The sequence below is a fragment of the Panthera onca genome, chromosome A3, assembly GCF_046562875.1.
Source record: "Panthera onca isolate mPanOnc1 chromosome A3, mPanOnc1 haplotype 2, whole genome shotgun sequence".
Taxonomy (NCBI): Eukaryota; Metazoa; Chordata; class Mammalia; order Carnivora; family Felidae; genus Panthera; species Panthera onca.
Genome location: NC_138341.1, coordinates 95,679,072 through 95,700,662, shown reverse-complemented (window position 1 = coordinate 95,700,662; position 21,591 = coordinate 95,679,072). Strand labels below are relative to the sequence as shown.

The 21,591-nt window shown below is 43.6% G+C and overlaps 1 protein-coding gene across 1 annotated transcript in view; it reads left to right on the top strand.

Annotated features, from left to right (window-relative positions):
• SLC24A3 (solute carrier family 24 member 3) overlaps nucleotides 1–21,591 on the top strand; it is a 480,571-nt gene that overhangs the window by 445,044 nt on the left and 13,936 nt on the right. Inside the window, exons 13-15 of the mRNA XM_060611249.3 lie at nucleotides 3,312–3,478; nucleotides 6,665–6,779; nucleotides 8,168–8,280. Coding sequence (XP_060467232.1) covers nucleotides 3,312–3,478; nucleotides 6,665–6,779; nucleotides 8,168–8,280 — 395 coding nt within the window. The remainder of the gene's footprint in view (nucleotides 1–3,311; nucleotides 3,479–6,664; nucleotides 6,780–8,167; nucleotides 8,281–21,591) is intronic.

Sequence of the window (21,591 nt, the reverse complement as noted above, 5' to 3'; positions counted from 1 at the left end):
CTGTTGCATGAAGAAATTCTTACTATTGACTGTCAGAAATAGAAATGTTTACATAGGCAAACATACTTCCACAGAAAAAGACTCAATAGAAGTATGCCAAAATATGAGTATGTTTATCCTAGGTGGAATTATTGTTTAAATTTTTCTAGATTTTCCATTCTAAACTATTTTTATTGCCTGTATAGTTAGAACAAATTGATATATTTAATCTAGGCCTATGATAATGAGCAATGACTTTTTCTTCTCAATAGAATTAAGCTTCTTTAAAAACCCAATAAGGAGTATAACTTAAGAACAGGTCCTTTGCTTTTTAGAGGCAAGTCACACTCAAAGGGATACTGTAATGCTCAGAGTCCCCGCTTCACGTCCCCTGGCTTCATCTCTCAGTTGCTGGCTGACTTCCGAGAAATCACATGATCACTGGTACATTGGGTTCATGCACAGAGAGTTTTGTTTTCTTCATTCATGGCTGTATCCTTAAAACCTTAAGCGGCACCTGGTGCACACTGGCAGAGGAGCATTCAATGAATATTCGTTAAATGAAGGAATAAACCTGTCCCCAGGGCACTCTCTTTGGATCACATAGCAATGGAAGAAACGATGGGGAAATATCCAGAAATACTGTTGACTCAGAGAGGAAAGGAAACCATTTTTACCTCTTTATTTAGAAATGGAAATTTAAGCTAGCTAAAATATGCACATGCATCACTGTGTTTATATGTGCATATAATATACATAGAGGTTAAATTCATATGGCATATATGTAAATCATATACACCTATGCAGAGTATAAGTTGAACATATATTCTTATCCTTGCATGAAGAAAGCCTTACCATTGACTAACAGAAATAGAAATGTTTACATGTGAATGTAGGTAAACACACTTCCACAGGAAAAAGAACACACCAAAATATAGGAATGTTCCTTATTTGCTGCTGCAGTTCCTCAAAATCACTTAAAAAGCACATTTCTGTATCACTGGGTTTGCTGAAGGAGCTGTATTTGTTACATTACATTCCAGATTATACTGATTGAATTTTTAAAAATTTTTTTAATGTTTATTCATTTTTGAGAGACAGAGAACATGAGCGGTGGATGGGGCAGAGAGAGAGGGAGAAACAGAATCCGAAGCAGGCCCCAGGCTCTGAGCTGTCAGCACAGAGCCCGACGCAGGGCTCGAACTCACAAACCACAAGATCATGACCTGAGCAGAAGTCGGATGCTTAACCGACTGAGCCACCCAGGTTCCCCATACTGATTGAATTTCTGCTGTATGTTTGTTGTTGCAGTGGAGCCATAACTCGCAGAAAGCATCTATATCATGAAACAGAAGACTCTTTTCTAGATATAAGGCCCTAACCAGAGTCAAGTCAGAACTTTCTAAAGCAGCTGAGAGAAGAAAACTCAAAATTCATTGGTGCTAACATGTACTGCTTCCAGCTTTACTTAATATCATTTTCTAAGCTCCTGCAGTCATAAGTTCCGATTTCTTTTTTTGTTTGTTTAATTTTCTGAAGAATTTCTGAAGGATGACAAAGAGCCAGATGGCAGTCATTCCCCTTCCCATTGGTGTATTTCTTTATAACTTTGATGGGGTGTGTGTATTTAAATTGGACCAAGTCTGTCTGTGCAGGGGCCTCAGGAAGACTGGAAGGCCAGTGAGGGAGTCCCCAGAGCCCAAGATGCGTAACTGACATCCCTACATCACAGGATTTAGCAGCACGCAGGACTCCAGGATACCTTTGGGATCCAAGGGTCTGACTATGTTCTGGATTCTACAGCATTTGTAAAAATGCTCACAAAAGTCCCCCGACAGCTTTCTTGCTTTGAAATCCAGCCAAACAGTCCCTGGTGTCTGTGGCATTTGTTCCCATCTCGTAGCAGCGAACTGGGAAAGTGCTGGATACCGCTATAAAATTACGAAATAAATTTCATTTAGCAGTTTATTAATCACTGTTCAAAGTGTCATTTTTAAAAATACCTCCTTAACTCTGGTGGGAGTATAAAATGGGACGATCATTTTTGGAAGACTTCTCAACAGTTTCTTAACAAAGTTAGAAAAAACACCCACCCTGTGACTCAGCAGTTCTACTCCTGGGTCTTCAGCCAAAGAGAGGTAAAAACATGCCCACCAAAAAAAGTATACAGGAATGCTCATGGCCACGTTAGTTGTAATACTTCAAAACTGGCAACAACCCCAAAGTCCCATCCACAGGAGGATGGATAATAAGTTGTGTATAATAAGACTATACAGCGATCTAAGCGGAATGAATTCCTGACACACTAATGAATCTCAAAAAACATGTTGACTAAAATCATGCACCATGTGATTTTCTTTATTTGAAAGTGGACAACAGGAAAAACTAATCTATGGTGGCAGAGGGTGGAGGATTGACTGGAAAGAGACTCAGGGAACTTTCTGGAAGGTGGAAATGTTCTTTTATCTCCATTGGAGCAGGGAGTATATGCATTTCTTACCAGAGGTATTAGCCCTTAAGCAGGATTGTAATAAAGGCCAAATGAGACCTGATATGGTTGTCAAATCTGAGACGACAAGGAACTTATGGAAATAGAGTCACCAAAATAAGCATTTATGGGTATGCCTGAAACACAGAGCTCAGACAACACAGAGATGATAGGATCAGGTCATCACTGGCCAATCCATCACCTCATCCCTGAAAGCAGGTATTTAGAGAGCCAGAAATCAATGACTAATTTGCAAATTCGTATCAGCTTGAGATACCCCCAAGCAGTATTTTGACAACTTTGAGAGCTTTCAAACCATCTTTCAAGATTTCAGTGAGTTGACAGACAATATTGAGCAATTCCACTAGATGGCGCTGTGACCACTGACACTTTATAATCTTGTAAGGTTGTGTTATCTAATCATGGGGAGAAGAGACCCCAGGCAGACTGGTGGTCTGCCTAGCTCCCCTCCCCCACCTTCACCCCCACCCCCACACACTCCTCTCCCTTTGTGTCTGAGAATCATCCTCATCCTTTCCCACCTGGCCCCATTTGCCAAACCATCCTCCCAGCCCTGTGTGCTCAGAAGTGACATATCTGTCATTTGGGTGCCTAACTAGCAGGTGAGCAGTGGATACCTTTTTTTTTCCTACTGGGTTTTGAACGCCAGGTTTCATGGCTGGTGGAAAGCCATTTGTGTCTTTTATGTAAAGAACAATGTGATAAGGCTTATTTCCCAGGCCATCAATTAGGCTGTAAATGTCAGGGGCAAGCAGCATGTAGGGCTGGTAAAACAGAGAGAGGAAGCTAACTAATGTGCTTTCTGCCTTTTTAATTTTCCCAGCTGGAAAACTGGAAACAGTGAAGTGGGCATTCACCTGGCCACTGAGTTTTGTCTTATACTTCACGGTACCCAACTGCAACAAGCCACGCTGGGAAAAGTGGTTCATGGTGACATTTGCTTCCTCCACGTTATGGATTGCAGCCTTCTCCTACATGATGGTGTGGATGGTGAGTAGACTCAGGACCCCACAGCATTGCTAGATCTCTTTAGAGGGAAAAATGTGCTCCAATCAGAGGGGAATAGGGAGTGGGGTTTCAGCCCAGTAACTGTATCAGTCAGCCATTACCTCAGGAAACTGCCTAACAAACCATCCCTAAACTCAGTGGTTTAGAATCACAAGAATTTATCCTCCTGCTCACATATCTACAGGTTGACTGTGGTTTGAGTCATCTTAGCAGGCACTGACCGACGGAGCAGTTCTCCTTCCAGCTACAGCATGATTATGTTTGGTTCAGGCTGTGGATGGGTTTCATGTCTACTCCATAGGTTTGCTCATTTTCCTTGGACCCTGTGGCTACCCGGGGAATGTTCTTCTCATGATGGATCATTGAAATGCTAGAGGACTGGTGGAAACATGAGTTGCCTCCTAGGGCCTTGGCTGGTGACTTGTGCCCAACATCAATGGGAGTAGGGAAAATATACTCTGCCTACTCTAGCCGGAAGAACAGCAGAGCCACAAGGCAAAGGGTGTGAAGGAAAGGCATGAAGAATCAGAGAGTAATAATTCCCTCTGTCACAGTCACTTCCCCTAACTGAGTCTCAGTTTACTGTCAACCAGTAAATAAGGTCATTAGACCCGGAGACCACTCAAGGGTCCTTTCTGAAGCTAAAATAATGATTCAAGGACTGGCATTGGTTGTGGGGCTATGGCTCAAAAGAGCCTCTGCCCCAAAGCCATTTTAAGGCAACACAACCATCCAGAGTGCATTGCCCATTTACAACTCTGCTTTTTAACTGGGGAGCAAACCTAGTCCAGTCAGAGTTAGGCAGAGATGAAAAGCTGTGACAAAACTGCTCAAATCTAAATTAATCTGGTTCAAACATTGAACAGAACTGTAATATAAATTCTGGAGAATTAAACCCAAGATCTAGGGGCGCCTAGGTGTCTCAGCTGGTTGGGCATCAACTTCAGCTTGGGTCATGATCTCACATTTCGTGGGTCTGAGCCCCACGTCGGGCTCTGGGCTGACATCTCGGAGCCTGGAGCTGCTTTGGATTCTGTGTCTCCCTCTCTCTCCGCCCGTCCCCTGCTTACTCTGTCTCTGTCTCTCTCTCAAAACTAAATAAACATTAAATCCAAGGGCTAAAAAAAAAAAAAAAAAAAAGGTTCTGAAGAGATTATTTTGGAAATCATGGCAAATTTGTAAACCTGACAGTTAACTCACAAATTATCCCTTGCCTTCAACATCAACAGATAATTTTTTTTTGTTTATTTACTTTTGAGAGAGGGAGACAAAGACAGAGTGTGAGCAGGCAAGAGGGAGGGGCAGAAAGAGGGAGACACAGAACCTGAAATAGGCTTCAGGCTCTGAGCTATCAGCACAGAGCCCAAGGCGGGTCTCAAACTCACAAACCGCTAGATCGTGACCTGAGCTGAAGTCAGATGCTTGACTGACTGAGCCACCCAGGCGCCCCTGCAGATAATTTTTTTCTAACCCAAATCTTGTAGGGTTTCTCCCCCATGCAGGATTCATTGATGTTTTTATTTGATATATTCTTTGGGTGCCGTCTCTGTTCGAGTTTGGGGAATAGTTTTGGTGTTCCTAACCTCCAGGTGCTAGCTGGTTTTCCCAGGTCCACCAACCTGCAAGCCTACCAAGTGACCTGGAGTTGCCCCTCCTGTTTTCTTCCTTCCACCCTGGTGGAGGTTCTAAGAAGTTCTGAGAAATGGCCAAGAGTAAGGGAGAACACAAGGAGAAATACAAGACTTGGTCCCAGCTCCCTGGAGAATCGGTTCCCCAAACTCCAGACAAAACCGCAAACCTGGTAATAATGACACTAGCAAGAGCAGGAACCCCAGCTCTGTTCCAGGCCAAATGCCACTGAGCCAAACCGGTCCCTGCAGGGACCTAGCTGAGGGTTAAGAAGGGAGAAACACAGCTTGGCCAGCTCCATTTCACAAAAGGTCCCTGGGAACAAGTGCATCTCACTTTCCTCCCTGGAGAGTGGGAGACAGAGAGCCCCAAGGCCGTCCCCAAATCAGTCCTGCACTGAATGGACATCAAGGGCATTTTCTGGTTTGAGAGGAAGAAGCCAGGTATCCCAGCGGTTTACCATCCCCCAAACCTTTGGATGGGGAAGGAGCAACTGTGACCTTTGGAGCCAAGTCAGGGATAGGTGTCTCTTACAGTGGGGCTGAGAGGCCAGGTAGAGCTGAAAAGAGAGTGTGCTACTTACAACACATGGTTTGCATTTCTCTTAATTTTCTGGAAAGTGAAGGCGCTCAGGTGGCATCGTGAAATGACCTAATCATCTCCGCTCCTGTGGATGGACCTCTCCTTAGGTCAACATACGGGAATTGCTTTCTTTTACCAGTTGCCTCCATTTTACCACTGGCCCTCAACAGCTAGCCTCTCCAACTCCCTGCCTATTTCCCCTCCCCCCTCTGGAAATCAGGGGCCAAGAATGGGCACATTTGCGTAATGCAGGCACTGCCTGGGTAGCACCTGTTTCCGCCTTCTGGCTTAACCCCTTCTATGCAAATGGTGGTGCTGCCTGTGGAGAGGAGCCTGGCTGTCCCCAGCCTTCCTTGAGCATTGCCTCTGCTTCCCATCTGAAGAGTGGAGGTAATCTAGCACCTACCCTGTAGGTTTGTTGTGAAACTTTAACAAGTTAAAACCACGAACATCACTTAGCACGGTGTCTGAGTATTAAATCAATCAACATAAGCGAGTATAGTGTGGCCGTTGTTCCCACGCTTAAGGTTCTTGTGAATTCCAGTTGTGCAGCTTGGAACTCAGATACCTAAATTCCCGGCACAGGATGGCAGTCATCCATTCTGGGTTTCTTTCCCAGGACCAGTCTGAGTTTAAATATTCTGTCCCAATATCACCTTTTCCCAGAAACTGTTTCTCCTGTCTCGAGATGGCTGCCTCGCCTGAAAGGAACATGTATAAAACACCAGTCTTTGGTTGGAAAACTTGGGCTTCATCACCGCACCCCGGTCCCCTGACCTGCAGTCCTAGTCTGCTCCATGAAATGTTCTTGGCCCTCTGCATTGATACAGAGAGCGGGCATTGCTCCCTGGGCAGACTAGCCAGACTGCAACCTTTTCTGTTTGTCAGGCAGAGGATCCACAAGTGGGTGGGGCTGGCACCGGCTCCCTGCTCACCACCTCTTCCTGCCTCATCCAGGTCACAATCATTGGATACACGCTGGGGATTCCTGATGTCATCATGGGGATCACCTTCCTGGCAGCTGGAACCAGTGTGCCTGACTGCATGGCCAGCCTCATCGTGGCCAGACAAGGTGAGGCCTCCAGTTAGATGGGGGCAGGGATAGGGGAGGAAGGAAGGCCTCCCTATGGGCAGGAAGAGCTTTGGGGGATCCACATGGTAGTTACCAGGGTGATGGGTGACTTCAGTGCTGTGTTGGTCAAAAAGCTAACTGGCATCAAAAGAACAGGGAAATAAGCCAGAAGATCTACCCTTAAGAAAGGCAGAGATGTTTTCTAGGTAGCACCCAGAACCTCTTCTGAAGGTTGTATTACCATTCTTCTATTATTAAAAATAGTAATAAATGTAATATAGCTAACCTTTGCTGAGTGCCACACACTGAGCAAAGCAGTTTAGGTATTGTTATCTTATTTAATTTAAACAACTCCATGGGGTAGGGAAAATCATATGCCCATTTTATGAATTAGGGAAACTGAGGCTTAGAGAAGACAGACTCCATGACCTAAGGTCTGCCCAGCTGCAGTACCCTCGACAGTGATGGTTGCCACAGGTCAGTCATCAGTGTATGGCCCACCCTCCGCTCCTTCAAAACCAAGCTCACAGGTGGACGCCCCTTCCAGATGGCCATGCCCTTCCCTAGCACCACTCTAATTTATATGCCTGATTTGTGCTAGACGGCATTTGTTTTCAACAAACACAATGTGCAGCCGTAACACTTAGCATAGTATCCTCTAGATGTACTCACTAAATTTTGCTGATTTCATTTATTCATTCATTCATTTATTCATTCATTTAGAGAGAGACAGAGACAGAGAGAACATGAGCGAGGGAGGGGCAGAGAGAGAGAAAGACAGAGAATCCCAAGCAGGCTCCACACGGTCAGCAGGCAGAGTCCAACGTGGGGCTGGAACTCATGAAACCATGAGATCATGACCTGAGCAGAAATCAGGAGTTAGATGCTTAACCCACTGAGCCACCTCGGCACTCCACATTATTTTTTCTTAATAGTACTCAATTATTTAGAAGAATTGAGAACAGTGTAGAGCAGTTGGGAGATGGTACTAAAATATATGGATTGGTGAGCTCATGAGAGGTTTAACAGAACTATCAAGTTTATTCCTTTCTAGAAGGGTGTTTCAGAATCTTTGGAACTCTATTTGGTGTTTGGAATCATTCCCATTTAGCCAGTGGTCATGTTTGAAGTAAAGGTCAACAGCTCACTAGAATGTGCATCTCATTCTATTCTGTTCTTGTCATATTCCATTCCATTGTATGCAAAAATGCATATGCTGTTGAAAATACAGGTGATGGCCTGGGAAGGGAATCACCTAGCAAATGAGCTAGTAGACCTACCAGCTAAGTCTCTGGCTATCAGACGAAAGGGTTGGGAGAGTCCCTCTGGGGTGCCCTGTCCTACCCTGAGATCTCCTTTCTAACTCAAGTGACCTCTCATCCTCGCAGGCATGGGAGACATGGCTGTGTCCAACTCCATTGGGAGCAACGTGTTTGATATCCTCATTGGCCTTGGTCTCCCATGGGCCCTGCAGACCCTGGCTGTGGATTATGGATCCTATGTAAGTGGGTTTTCTCCGTGATTTCTCTTTAAATCTAGGGCTACACAGACACTGTTTTCAGGGCAAAGGAGATGCGGTATTACTAATATCGAGGGGTAAACGAACTCTTTCTTATCCAAGTCCTTCCAAAGTCAGGCTTGTGGGCACATTCAGGACTCAAGAACAGAACTGGCAAACCTTTTCTGTAAAGGGCCAGATTGTGATACATCAGGCTTTGAGGGCCAAACAGTCTCTATCACAACCATCCACCCCTACTGCTGTGTAGCCTGAAAGCAGCCAGAGACAACGTGTAAATTAATGAGCATGGCTGTGCAAATAAAACTTTATGTATAGAAACAGAAATTTCAATTCCATATAATTTTTATATGTCATGATACATGATCTATGATTCTTTCCATTTTTTTCAACTAGTGAAAAGCATAAAAATCATTCTTAACTCATGGGTTATGCAAAAACAGGAGGTGGGCCAGATTTGGCCCATGGGCCATCATCTGCCAACCCCTGTCTAGTGTATTTGTTTTACAGGCAAAATAATTTTATTTGTGAAGGAAGGGACACAAAATATAATAGACCCTCTCTGTCAGGGATCTGGTGACAGACTGTGAGGCGATGGCCTCCGTGCTCTTTCTCAAGCCTGAGCTAATCGTGACCTCAGGTAGATTTGCAGGTGAGCGACCCGGAGGGTCTGGCACTCTTTCCCATTCTTTGAAAATGTTCCCCCTCTGCTGATGGCACCACTGTCCTCGACACTGTCTGAGGACTGAGGGAGAAACTACAATTCAAGATTTTTGCCTGGACACAGGAAGAAAAGGGTAGCATGCCTCCAAAGTGTTTACACCCAACCCAGTGCTGAGTGCCTCTCTCAGTGTGTTACTGAGCATTACCTTAGTTTAGCTGCAAAATTTGTTCAGTAATTGTATATCCTGCAGAAAATCCTGCAGCTCAGACGAGGGTTGTCATCAAAGTTGTTTGACAAATGGCCGTTTCAACTAGGGAAGGTGTGTCCAGCCAGTTACAATGAAATCAAAATTCATACAGAAAGTCTACGTGTTTTTGGTTCATATGAAATTACCTGTTGACTGAGAGATTTCATCAGAGAATAAAGATAAGCATAAGGGGATGGAAAGAAGCAGAATATGTTCTAAGGAGTGGAGATCTCTTCTATTTTGTCAGTGAAATTGGGTAATGATGTGGTGAGAGAGGCCACATTACCTTGGGGGGAAGCTGGTTTTTGGAGATGAAATCTAAATAACTAGAGAGAACCAGCCATGGGGAAATGGGCAGGGCAGGGCATTCCAGGCAAAAGGAACAGTCAGTGCAAAGGCCCTGAGGCAGAGACACACTTGGCATGTTGGAGAATGTCATGCTTATTCAAAATCATTCCTGGCCTTGAGCCCAGGAATAAGGACCACCAAGCCTTGACTGATTGTAATGTAAACAGATACATATCCACCAGAAAGGCCAATTCTTCAGTAGCCCCCAAACAGTGTACCCTGAACATCATACTTCCCAAGCTACCTGCCACCTCTGACATTGTTTAGAGCCAAGCTAGCGCCCCTCAGAATCACTGTCCCTGAAGATGCCCTATATTTCCCCTCCTGCAGACTACTCTGCCTCAGATGCGCATACCTTATCACTCGTCCCATTTGAAATGATGTCCCTTCTTCCAGGGGTCTCTATTGCCCTTTCATTCAGGATTCCTTTCTGGACCCCACCACTAAATGGGATCCCTGCACACCCTTTGTTTTTATCTCACTCATGGCCCTTGAACTTGGCTTCATCTTATTACATGTTAAGTGATGAATGTAGAAGAGACACTGAAGAAGTGTCCTCCAGGTTGGCCCCTGAAAGGACATCATAAATTGCATAGTCACAGGATTCCAGACAATATTTCTAAGATTTTTATGAGTGACACTGTTGTCAGTTAGGCACTTATGAAGAGACTCACATCAACCAGATTCACAAGAGTTTGATGTATGTGCTAGAATGTCAACAGATGGTAGTAAGATATGTAAGTGCAAGATAGAAAGCATACTTATTCTGGACAATTTGTGTTCTGTTTTCCTAGGTGAAGACCTTATGTAGGAGGTAGTTTGGTTTTTGGTTTTGGTTTTTGGGTTTTTTTTGTGTGTGTTTCTTTTTTTCCTTAGACTTCTTTATCTATTTTGAGAGAGAGAGAGAGAGAGAGAGAGTATGCCCGTGTGCATGCATGTGAAGGTGAGGGGCAGAGAGAGAGGGGGAGAGAGAATGTTAAGCAGGCTCCATGCTGTCAGCACAGAGCCCAGCACAGGGCTTGATCCCCTGAACTGTGAGATCATGACCTGAACCCAAATCGAGTCAGATGCTTAACTGGACTGGGTCACCCAGGCCCCTGTGTTTACAGTTTCTTTTTAAATTTTTTTTAATGTTTATTTAGTTTTCAAAGAGAGAGAGAGGGCAAGCAGGGGAGGAGAAGAGAGAGAGGGAGACACAGAAACTGAAGCAGGCTCCAGGCTCTGAGCTGCCAGCACAGAGCCCAATGCAGGGCTCAAATCCATGAACTGTGCAATCATGACCTGAGCCAAAGTCCAGTGTTTAACCAACTGAACCACCCAGGTGCCCCTGTTTCTTTCTTTTTTTTTTTTAAGTATAGTTGACACACAATGTTACATTAGTTTCAGATGTACAAAGTAGTGATTTGACAAATCTATACATCATGCTATGCTCACCACAAGTGTAATGACCATACAATACTATGACAATACCATTGACTATATTCTCTTATGCCGTACTTTTCATCCCCATGACTTCTTCATTCCATAACTAGAGCCTGTACCTCCCATGGGTGGGAGGTATTTAGGGAGCCCCATGACTACCCACAAGTTCAGTGACTCACCAGGAGTATTCACAGGACTTAGTAGCAGATTTTAGTCGTGGCCAAGGTTTATTATTATAGCAAAGGATATGGAGTAAAAGCAGCAGAAAAGCGAAATGCATCAGGAAAAATCCAGAGAGGTCAGATGCACGCACAAATTCCTGCCCCACCAGGTCACATAAGACATGCTTTCTCTCTAGCAGCAACCTGTACGGACATGTGTGAGATATCTCTATCCAGGGCAGTCCACTGGAATTTGAGACTTTTATGGAGTGCTGGTCAGGTAGACACATTCCTGCTCAGTATACAGCCATGATAGCAAAATTCAGAATTCCAGCATAGACCCCAGATATACATCATAAAGCTTGCTAAACAATCCTGACAAGCTGGTACAGCATGCCCCATTGCTTTGGGAGCACAAAACAACATCATTCATCAGTAACACAAAGAACATTCCAAGGACCGCATTCTTGGGGATTGGCTGAGGATCTGTCATCATTCTAGGCTCCCCTAGAGGCATGCAAGGATTAAGTAACCAGACCTGCTGCCTTAACACGTTCTGCATAGAAGATCAAATGAGAATTTATGTGTTAGAGTAAGTATCACTACTACTATATGTATCATAAACAACCCCAACACTTCACTGGGGCAGCCCAAGAAACATTTATTTCTTCCTCCAAATCCTCTGCAGATATTTCCATCCTGGCAGCTCCCATGGCTTTTCAGACAGAGACTCAGAGTGGGGCTTGTTTCATCCTGTGGTTCTACCATCCCGGAGTCCTTCTCCAATAGACACACAGGAAGCAGAGGAAGCAAGGGCATGGGATATTATGCAGATGGTTTTGTGATGAGGACTGAAGGTCGTATATGTCCTCTCTGCTCCCACCCATTGTGTAGATAAGTCAAACATTCCCACCTAGATGCAAGAAGGATCCAGGACACTTGTTTAGCTGTGCATCCAGGAAGGAGAGGCAATGAAGATGTCAGTGGACACTAGCAGTCTCTAAAGTCTGGAGTGTCTGGTTGTGAGTGGGGGCCAAACAAGAAAGAGGATTTAATGGACAACCTTTTACAGGAGCCGTTGAGTTGCTATTGTCTGAGGCATCAGCTCGTATCATAGGGCTCTTCTCCCTGTCATGACAGCCATCCTGGGGCACACTGACCAATCCTGCCTCTTTGAGCTCCTTTTTCTGAGTCATATGTGGACCCTCCCCCTCCCAGTTAATACATCTTTCCTGTGACCACGTTGAGAACATATTATTGATTATATCGAATCTCTCTCATTAAAGTAGCTGCTTCCTTAAATCACAAATCACCTTGCTTCTCTTTCGCCATTCCTCAGACAATCTCCTGGGTTTTTCTACAGTCGAGTCATCTTAACTTGACTTTGTTTTTCCTTTTTTCTGATTATCAAAATAGCACATGGTCTTCATTGAAAATCAGAGAAACCAATGCCAGAAAACTCTGGAGCAGTTTCTGCCCAGTAGAACTTTCTGTAATGATGGAGCTGTTGTATGTTGTACTGTCAAATATAGTAACCACTAGCTCCATGAGACTTTTAAGAACTTGAAATGTGGCTCGTTCAAGGGAAGACTTGGAGTTTTTTCTTTTCATTTTATTTTAATTAATTTCAATTTACACAGCCACATGTGGCTTGTGGCTGCCCATGAGACTGCAGGTTCAGAGGATGAGATAAAAATCATGCATAATATGATCTGTAAGTATCAGTTCTCAATATTTCTGCATGTTTTCCTTTCCATATTGGTTTATATAGCTGACACTCCACTCTACAGTTATGTGCATTGCTTTTTATACTCCTCATTATATCAAACATCATATTAAGATTTCCTTAAAAGCTCACTAGAAACATCATCTTTAAAGGCAACTTCATATTCTTTACTTATACCAAAATTTCCTTAACCATGCTGCTGTTAGACACATCTTGCCTCAAGATTTTCACTGTTATAAATAATGATGCAACACACATCTCTGTAAATCATTCTTATAGATTCTAGACATCTAAAAAAAAAAAAAAAAACTCTACATAAAACTGTATTTACATTTGAGGCTATGTTCCCAAAGCTGGAATTGTTATAAAGAATATGAACACCTTGAAGTTCTTTATTTGTGCCTAATTGTTTCTTGCAAATGGCAATATTCCTTACATTTTCATTTGTCCTTGTTTCATTCCTGAGATTTGGAGGACAGCTTCATGGCACCCTCACATTCTTTTTTTAAAAAAAAAAAAAAAAAAAAAAAACAAAAAAACAAAAAAAAAAAAAAAAAAACAAACAGGCGTTACCCTGACATTCTGACCAGAGGAAGCCGTATGAGGGCGAGCTTCCTTGCGGCACATAGTATGGGCATGTACATACTTGAGCCATGAAAAGAGTGTTGAATATAACGTGAATAGCACAACATAACTTCCTCTGAAGTGCTACTAGGGACCCTCTATCGTTACTCAGTCACACTCAGCCTTGGGTGTCTCCCTCCCTCCAGAGATTCTCGCTTTGCTAAATGCAATGCTCTGTCTCTCATTTCCCGGTCCGTCTTTAGATCCTATCTTCATCAGCACCCCATCTCTGCCTGGTTTCTGTGCACCTTAACCCAGCTCAGAGCACTGGATGTGGATCTGTTGAGTTCACCAGCAGATCCATCTGGTGTGTTCCCCTGTTGCATTTCCCCACTTGTCAGAGTTATAAAGAAGTAAAATTCAGACCTGTGTGAATTTCAACTGCTTTTTGTTTCCTCTGGTGAAGACCAGAGAATAGTGGCTAAAGAGCGGGCAGCAGGGGGCACCAGGGTGGCTTAGGCAGTTGAGCAACTGACTGGCTCAGGTCATGATTTCATGGTTCATGAGTTCAAGCCCCACATCAGGCTCACTGCTGTCAGCATGGAGCCTGCTTTGGATCCCCTGTTCCCTTCTCTCTCTGCCCCACCCCCCCCGCATTGGCATTCTCTCTTAAAAATAAATAAATAAATAAAATAGTTTTGAAAAAAAAGCAGGCAGCAAAAAGATGAAAAGAAATGGTGTTCTAAATAACCTGGAAAACTGATCCATATATAATAGACTTTTACCATATGGACTCTCTCCAGGGAGGGATTGACAGACAGGAGCAGGAGACGCAAATCCTTCCAGTGTACCAAAGATCCATTGTGGTTATTTTTTTCTTTACTGTGGTTAGAGGGTGCAATCATATAATGTGAAAGCAAAGCCTTTCAACCAACAACAACAATAACAACTCAGAATTCGTCCTGTAAATGAACCAGTTCCTCCCCATCAGCTTTGAAATCTCCCTGACTGAACGTGGATATCAGGCCTGAAATCCCAACTTAGCAAGGCACATTGTCTGCCATAAATGAGCCCTGATATCTGCCTGCCTTTCCTGTCCTTCTGAAATTCTCCCAACACTCTTCAAAGAACAGAAAATTAAACATAATTCTCACTCAGTAACACCCACAGTCATGAAAACATATGCTTTTCAGGTTCCTGACTTTAGTGACAGGGTGACATCATGAAGACAGAAATTCAGGCCCTATTAGATTTTTAGTCCAAATTCATGTTTTCCATCTGTACATGACATAATTGGGTCACTTTGGTCATTCTGCTGGGATTGTGCACATCGAATCCTGTGGTTGAAGATCACCCTTAACTGAAGTAAAGGGGAAAAGACAGGAGAAGAAACAGGCCACTTCTGTGATCAACAGGCATGGCACACAAGAGAGTGCTCCTGGGGGAAATGTTTGCTCAGAAAACTGGAGAAAGATGTGTCATGTTGCATTTTCTTCCAAATGCTTCTATTTCTGTACTCCATCCCAGAGAGATCTTCATTTTATTTCCAGGATACAGACATCCAATGTAGTGCTCTCTTTTGAAAGCACAAAATCAGTAATATAATCTATAAACAGTTTATGAATCGCAGGGAAATCAAAATTTTTGTATATGGTGTGAGGTAGGGGTGCAGCTTCATTCTTTAGAATGTGGACATATGGTTGTTTCAGCACCATATGTTGAAAAGATTTCATTTTGAACTTTTAAAATTCAAAGGAAAATATTTGTTAACTTATTTTTTATTTTTTTAATTAAAATTTTTTTAAAATTTACTTATTAGAGAGAGGAAGAGAGAGAGGGAGAGAGAGAGAATCCCAAGCAGGTTCTGCACTGCTAGTGCAGAGCCCCATGTGGGCTCAAATTCATGAACAGTGATATCATGACCCGAGCTATATCCAAGAGTTGGACGCTTAACCAACTGAGCCACCCAGGAATCCCTCTTGTATTTATTTATTTTTTTATTTGAGTATAGTTGACATACAGCATTACTTTAGTTTCAGGCATACAACTTAATGGTTTGACAAGTTTATACATAATGCCTTGTTCACCACAAATGTAGCCACCATCTGTCCCATTACATTGCTATTACAATATCATTGACTGTATTCCTTATGCTCTGCCTTTTATTCCTGTGGCTTACTCAGTCCATGTATATATATACACATATACACACTACATCTTCCTTATTGATTCATCTATTGATGGACACTTAGGTTACTTCCATGTCTTGGCTATTGTAAATAATACTACATTAAACATGGGGGTGCATATATCTTTTTAAGTTAGTGTGCTTGTTTTCTCTGTATAAATATCCAATATTGGAATTGCTGGATAATGTGGTATTTGGATTTTTTATTTTTTTTTGAAGAACTTCAATACTGTTTTCCACAGTGGCTGCACCAACCATGCACAAGGATACCGTTTTCTCCACCTCCTTGCTAATACTTGTCATTTCTTGTCTTGTTGATTTTAGCCATTCCGACAGATGTGAGGTGATACCTCATTACTGTTTTGATTTGCACTTCCCTAATAATGGGTGATGTTGAACATCTTTTCATGTGTCTATTGGCCATCTGCATGTCTTTGGAAAGATGTCTACTTATTTTTCAGTAATATTCACAACTTAGGGGCTATTAGGAAGCCAATGGTTATATATGATTAAGACTGTGTAGTCTAGAATCTTGTATTTTATAAGTAGTAAAATCTTATCAGGAAAATTTTTGAGCCTAACTATGTCAGAAACTAAAAGGTAAATGGTCAAGAAGCAGGGAAGGACAGCCAGGTGAGCTGAATTAAGGAGGGACAGAGTAACAAAACCATCCTCAGAGCCTAGTGGCTTTCTTTAAAATGCTGTGGGTTTTTTTGTATTTTACTCAGATAGTTTGATCTCTTTGATTGAGAGGGCATCCAACAAGGAGGAAATCCTGTAAGCAAAAGAATACTCTGAGTCCCTACGACATACCTAGGTCTCTAGCCCTTCCATTTGCTGCCCAGATACAGCCTCATGCTGCAGATGTGTAATAATCTCTTCTCCATGTCCCTGTTGATCCATTCTGTTTCCTACCTTGTCTGATGGTTAGGTACCCACATCATCTGTCTTCTACTAGAGTCTGAGTGTAGGACCATGTCCACTTTGTGTTTGCCATTCACACTGCACCCTTTACCATCATGCACATAGTGGGACATTTTACTTGTTTAAATAGAGAATAAATTTTATTTTCTCAATGGTAGGGGCAAGAAACTCCATATACATCAATAGCTCCTGAGAGCTTTGCCATATTTCACCTCAGGTAAAAAATTTATATTCATGGTGGTGATTCTGAGTCATCAAGAAAAAGTGATGAAATATTTTCATCAAAAACAGTTGCTGGCCTATAGAGAGGTGGACTTCAATTTTCTGGGAGACTTCACTTGTACAGAATACATCTTTGCCTAGTCATGGTAGACCAAAATAGTGGCCCAGGATTTTGCCCAACCAACCTGTGTCTTTTTGTTTTCCTAGAATCTAGGAGTCCCAGAACATAGCCATCTAGAACCAGAGCACCTCACAGAAGGGGTAAAAGGGCCATTACAAGAGGCTTCTCTGGTTCTTTCTCCAGTTCATCTTTCAGGTGTTGGCTTAGATGTTTACTGTAATCTCCCAAGCTTGGGTCAGGTGTCATTCCTGTATTTTTGAGCAGTTCTCATCATAGCTTACTTTTTTCCCTTTGTCTGAGTCTCCCCCAGACACATGTTCTCCCTTAGGGCAAGGATTGTACCCGTCTTGTGCATTTGTTGTTTCCTCCATGCCTGGTGGTGGTGCCTGGTACTTAGAATTTGCTCAACAAGTGTTTGTTGGATGAATGGCTGCATGGCTGCATGGCTGCATGGCTGCATGGCTGCATGGATGGATGGATAGATGATCCTAAACTTTACCACCTGGGGTGATGAAAGACATGTGAGCAGAATAGAATGAAGGAAAAGCCTGACCTGAGAAGAGAGCGGGGATGGGGGGTGGGGGTGGGAAGAAAACAGCAATAAGAATAGCTTAACATTCATTGACCTACTATGTGCCAGGCACTCTAGGGACACCGTGCCCACATGGCCTCATCTAATCCTGACTATAGCTAAATGAGGCAAGGATTATTTCTTCAGCCAGCACTTATTGTGCAGCTGCTATGTGTGAAGAACTTGGCAAAGTGCTGGAAACACAGAACGAACTGGGTAGAATAGACCCTCCCCGTTAGAACATGCACCAGGGTTGGGGGAGACAGACAGTCCATTAGTGAGCGCGCTAACTTGGGAGAGCAAAAGCCTTATGAAGACAATGATATCATAGAATGGGCAGCACGTGTCACTTTGGATTTGTTGGACAGGAGGTGGGTTCCATGCCGAGGAGGGAATAATAAAAAAAGAGCTGGGTATCTGAAGGGCAGGGGGAGCATTTTAGAAAGAGGGGACTGCAAATGCCAAGGCATTGAAGCATGCTGTATCTGATAATAGAAGGGAAGCCAGGCAATAGAAATGCAGGGGTGAGGTTTACAGGGGTAATGGGTTTCATTCTAAGTGCACTGCTGTCCCAAGTCCTCTTCTGGAGATCAAACTACCAAGGTTCAGAGAGATTGTCACAGCCAGTAATAGGCAGAGAGAAGACAGTGAGACTTTTTTCTCTCTGCAAAACACCAGAGACCAAAGCAGCAGGGAGGAGAATATCGCCCAGAGCAAATGGTGCCACAGTGCTGCCATGTACAGCTGAGGGCACAGAGGTATGAGGGACATTGCTGGGGTAGGATTTTAGACCAGATCCATCCCTGAGTTTGAATCTTTGCTAGAAGGGAGAATAGGGTCTGCCTATAAGGCTAAAGTGAGCTCTGCAAGCTTCACGTAAAGAAAGAAGGACCTGGGGGGTGCCTGGGTGGTTCAGTCAGTTCAGCGTCCAGCTCTTGATTTAGGCTCAGGTCATGATCTCGTGGTTTCATGGGTTTGAGACCCATGTCGGGTTCTGTGCACTGACCTCTCAGAGCCTGCTTGGGACCCTCTCTCCCTCTCTTTCTGTTCCTTCCCTGCTTGCACTTTCTCTGTCTCAAAAAAAAAAAGAAGAAAAGAAAAAAGAAAAGAAAGGGAAGAAAGAGAATGAAGGAAGAGTAGGAAGGAAGAAGGAAGGAAGGACCTGGAGGAAAAAGACCACTCCTCACCCCAAGATTCCTATTCTATACGTTCCAGAGTGATTGTGGCAGCTAAAATCCTCGCTTCCCTAGGCTATGGTTCATTATATGTCTACAGTGGTTTCCCAACTAAAGGTTGGAGGAAACATTCTGGATCCTTCCATGAGGATTACCCCCATTTATTCAGTCCCTGGGTCCCCACCTGGCTTTCATCAGGCCCCTCTATGCAGTCCCCAATGCCCAGCCACATTTGGGGGCTCTGTATAACCTCACGCCACAATACAGAACTCTCTTGGAAAAATAGTTCCAGGCTCATGAAAAAAGCGCAAACTTAAGGGTTTATTTGCCATGAGCATTTTGTCTTCCCTCTTCTCCACTTCCAGTTTTTCCTGAGAGAGAGGCTTCATTTCTGGAAGGACACTCAGGGGCCTCCTTTCATTTAGCATAGTGGTAACCCCATGATATCTCTCTGCATCTCTCATATCAGAACCAAGAAGCCTGTGTGGGTTTTAATGGCCTCTCCTGCCCTCACAATGGACCTGCTGACAATTCTGAAGCAATGTTTCCATCTCAAGTTGCTGGGGTTTCCAAGTCATAATTATTGGATAATTACCATCAAGACAGCTGTTTTGTGCATAGTTTCAGGCATTTGATAGTGTGGAATAAAAGCAATTTTACAAATTTTGACATTTCTTAGCACTTGTGGTTTGCTTGGAAGCCAGCTAGCTACCTAAGTGCCTGAAATAAATATTTCTAAAAGTCAAAGTTTGGAAAATGAGCACCTCTTGTCCCATTTTGGCAATGAATGTCTGTTCCACATGCTCTAGCAGAATTAAGAAAGTCACCAGGCAGGCTCCAGGAAACCAGGACAAAACTCAGATCTCCGAGTTAGGGCTTAAAAATGCAAAGTGAATCCACAAAGTAATAGGAGGAGAGTCTGTTTTATTTTCCAAGCAGGAGTCCACCTAACTCCAGAAACTTTAGAGGGAAAAAGAAGAGGTGATCGGAAACTTTCCTTTTCTTAATACATTTTTTAAGGTTTATTTCTTTTAAGAGAGAGAGACAGAGAGAGAGCATGGAGCCCAGTGCAGGGCTCAATCCCACAACTGTAAGGTCATGACCTGAGCTGAAACCAAGAGTCAGATGTTCAACCAACTGAGCCATCCAGTTGCCCTGGTGATCAGAAACATTCTTATCCTACACTTTCTGCCCACTCATTCTTTTTCTGATCAAACATTAACTGAACACTTACTGTGTGCTAAGCTGGTAACCACCATTGGGGAATGCTTTGGTGAGCAAGCCAGACACTGTCCTGTGCCCCTGGAGCTGCAGCCTCTGGAAGGAGACAGTTATACAAGTAATTCCAAAAGAAAGTGTGATGTGTGCCCAAAGTGTGATGTTTTTTAAGGTATGTGGCAGGGATTAAGGACCTCCAATGCTTGTAAGGAAGTGATGCTTACTCTGAAAATCTGAGATTATCTGGAGCCAAGCAGGTAAAGAATGTGAGATGATTATCCAGTAAGAGGAATAGCTTGTAGAAGACCAAGCTCCAAGAAAGGTTCACACACCGAAGGACCTGAGGGTAGCGCCTAGGCTGGGGGTAGAGGGTGGGGACAGGAAGTGGAAAAGTGGAGGGATGAATGGCTGGGATGAAACCGGATACAGGAGTCACATACTAAAGGACACAATGAGCTAGAGCCATGGCAGTCAGAAAATGAAGTGTATGAGGGAGGGAGTGGTGTGATTGCATGTGCATTTTAGAAAGAAGATTCTGACTACCATATAGAGAAAGCAGTGGAGCCAGATAAGACCAGTTATGATACATTTGCAGGGGAAAGAAAATACAGTGACCTGGATTAGGATAGTTTGTATCAGTTAGCTATTGCTACTGTAACGCTGTGTAACAAACCATCCCCAAACTCAGCAGCAAACATACATTATCATACATTTCCCATTCATGCATCTGTGAGGTGACTGGTGTTTGGCTGATCTAGGTTTGGCTCCAAGCTTCAGACAGGGTTATTCCCTGTGTCTGTCATCCTCTTTGGACCACTGACTTCCTGAGGCACATTCTTTGCAGGATGAAGAGCACAAAAGGTCATCTCAATAATGGAAGTACACTTCAAACCTGTGTTTGTGTTAAATCCACTAATATCCCATTGGCTAAAGCATATCACATGGCCAACCCCAAATCTAAGAAGCAGAAAAATGCCTCTGCCCACCATGAGGCTGTGGAAAGGGGGTGGACACAGAATACAAGGGAAGGGAACTGAGACCAGTGATCCACTCTGCCTCAGTTGTAGCAGTGAAGTGAGAGAATAATGGAAGGTGCCAGAAGAAACTGCAGAATAAGAATCAGCAGGACCTGGTGGTTGATTTCTCATCAGCTTCTAAACATCTGTTAATGGGGAGGTGAGTTGGGAGAAGACAGGGGCCTGGTCATCTGAAGATTTTATTGGCTGTTGTGGAAAGTTTGAATTGTTTTCAACTGCCACTGAGGATTCAAGCAGAGTAAAGGCATCGTTCACTTTATGCTTTAAGATCATATTTGATACTGTTTGGAAATGTATGACAAGAAGGCAAAGAAGAGGAAAACTAGTCCAGGAGCTGGTGACAAGATGCTAGTGATGGGGGCTAAGGTGGTGTGAGTATAGAAAGGGAGAAAAAGTTTTCAGAAGAATTAATAAGGTTTTCTCATGGATGCGTGGAGGGGCTGAGGAAGAGAAAAAGTGAAGGTAACTTCTGGTGCCATTCATGGAGATGTGTAAGACCGCCAGGGGGGTAGGGAACATATTTAGGAGGAAATATCAAGGGGCAGGGGGGCTTCATGTTCATGTGCCTGCCCCAAGAGTCATTGATGCAGGGCAGCTTGGCATTTCCATGGTTTGGGGGGAAAGCCCTCAGGCACAGACACTGGTACTGGTCATGGGGAGGCAGCTGGTCCCACCAAAATGGTGAGAAGGGGCACTGGGATGGAGTCC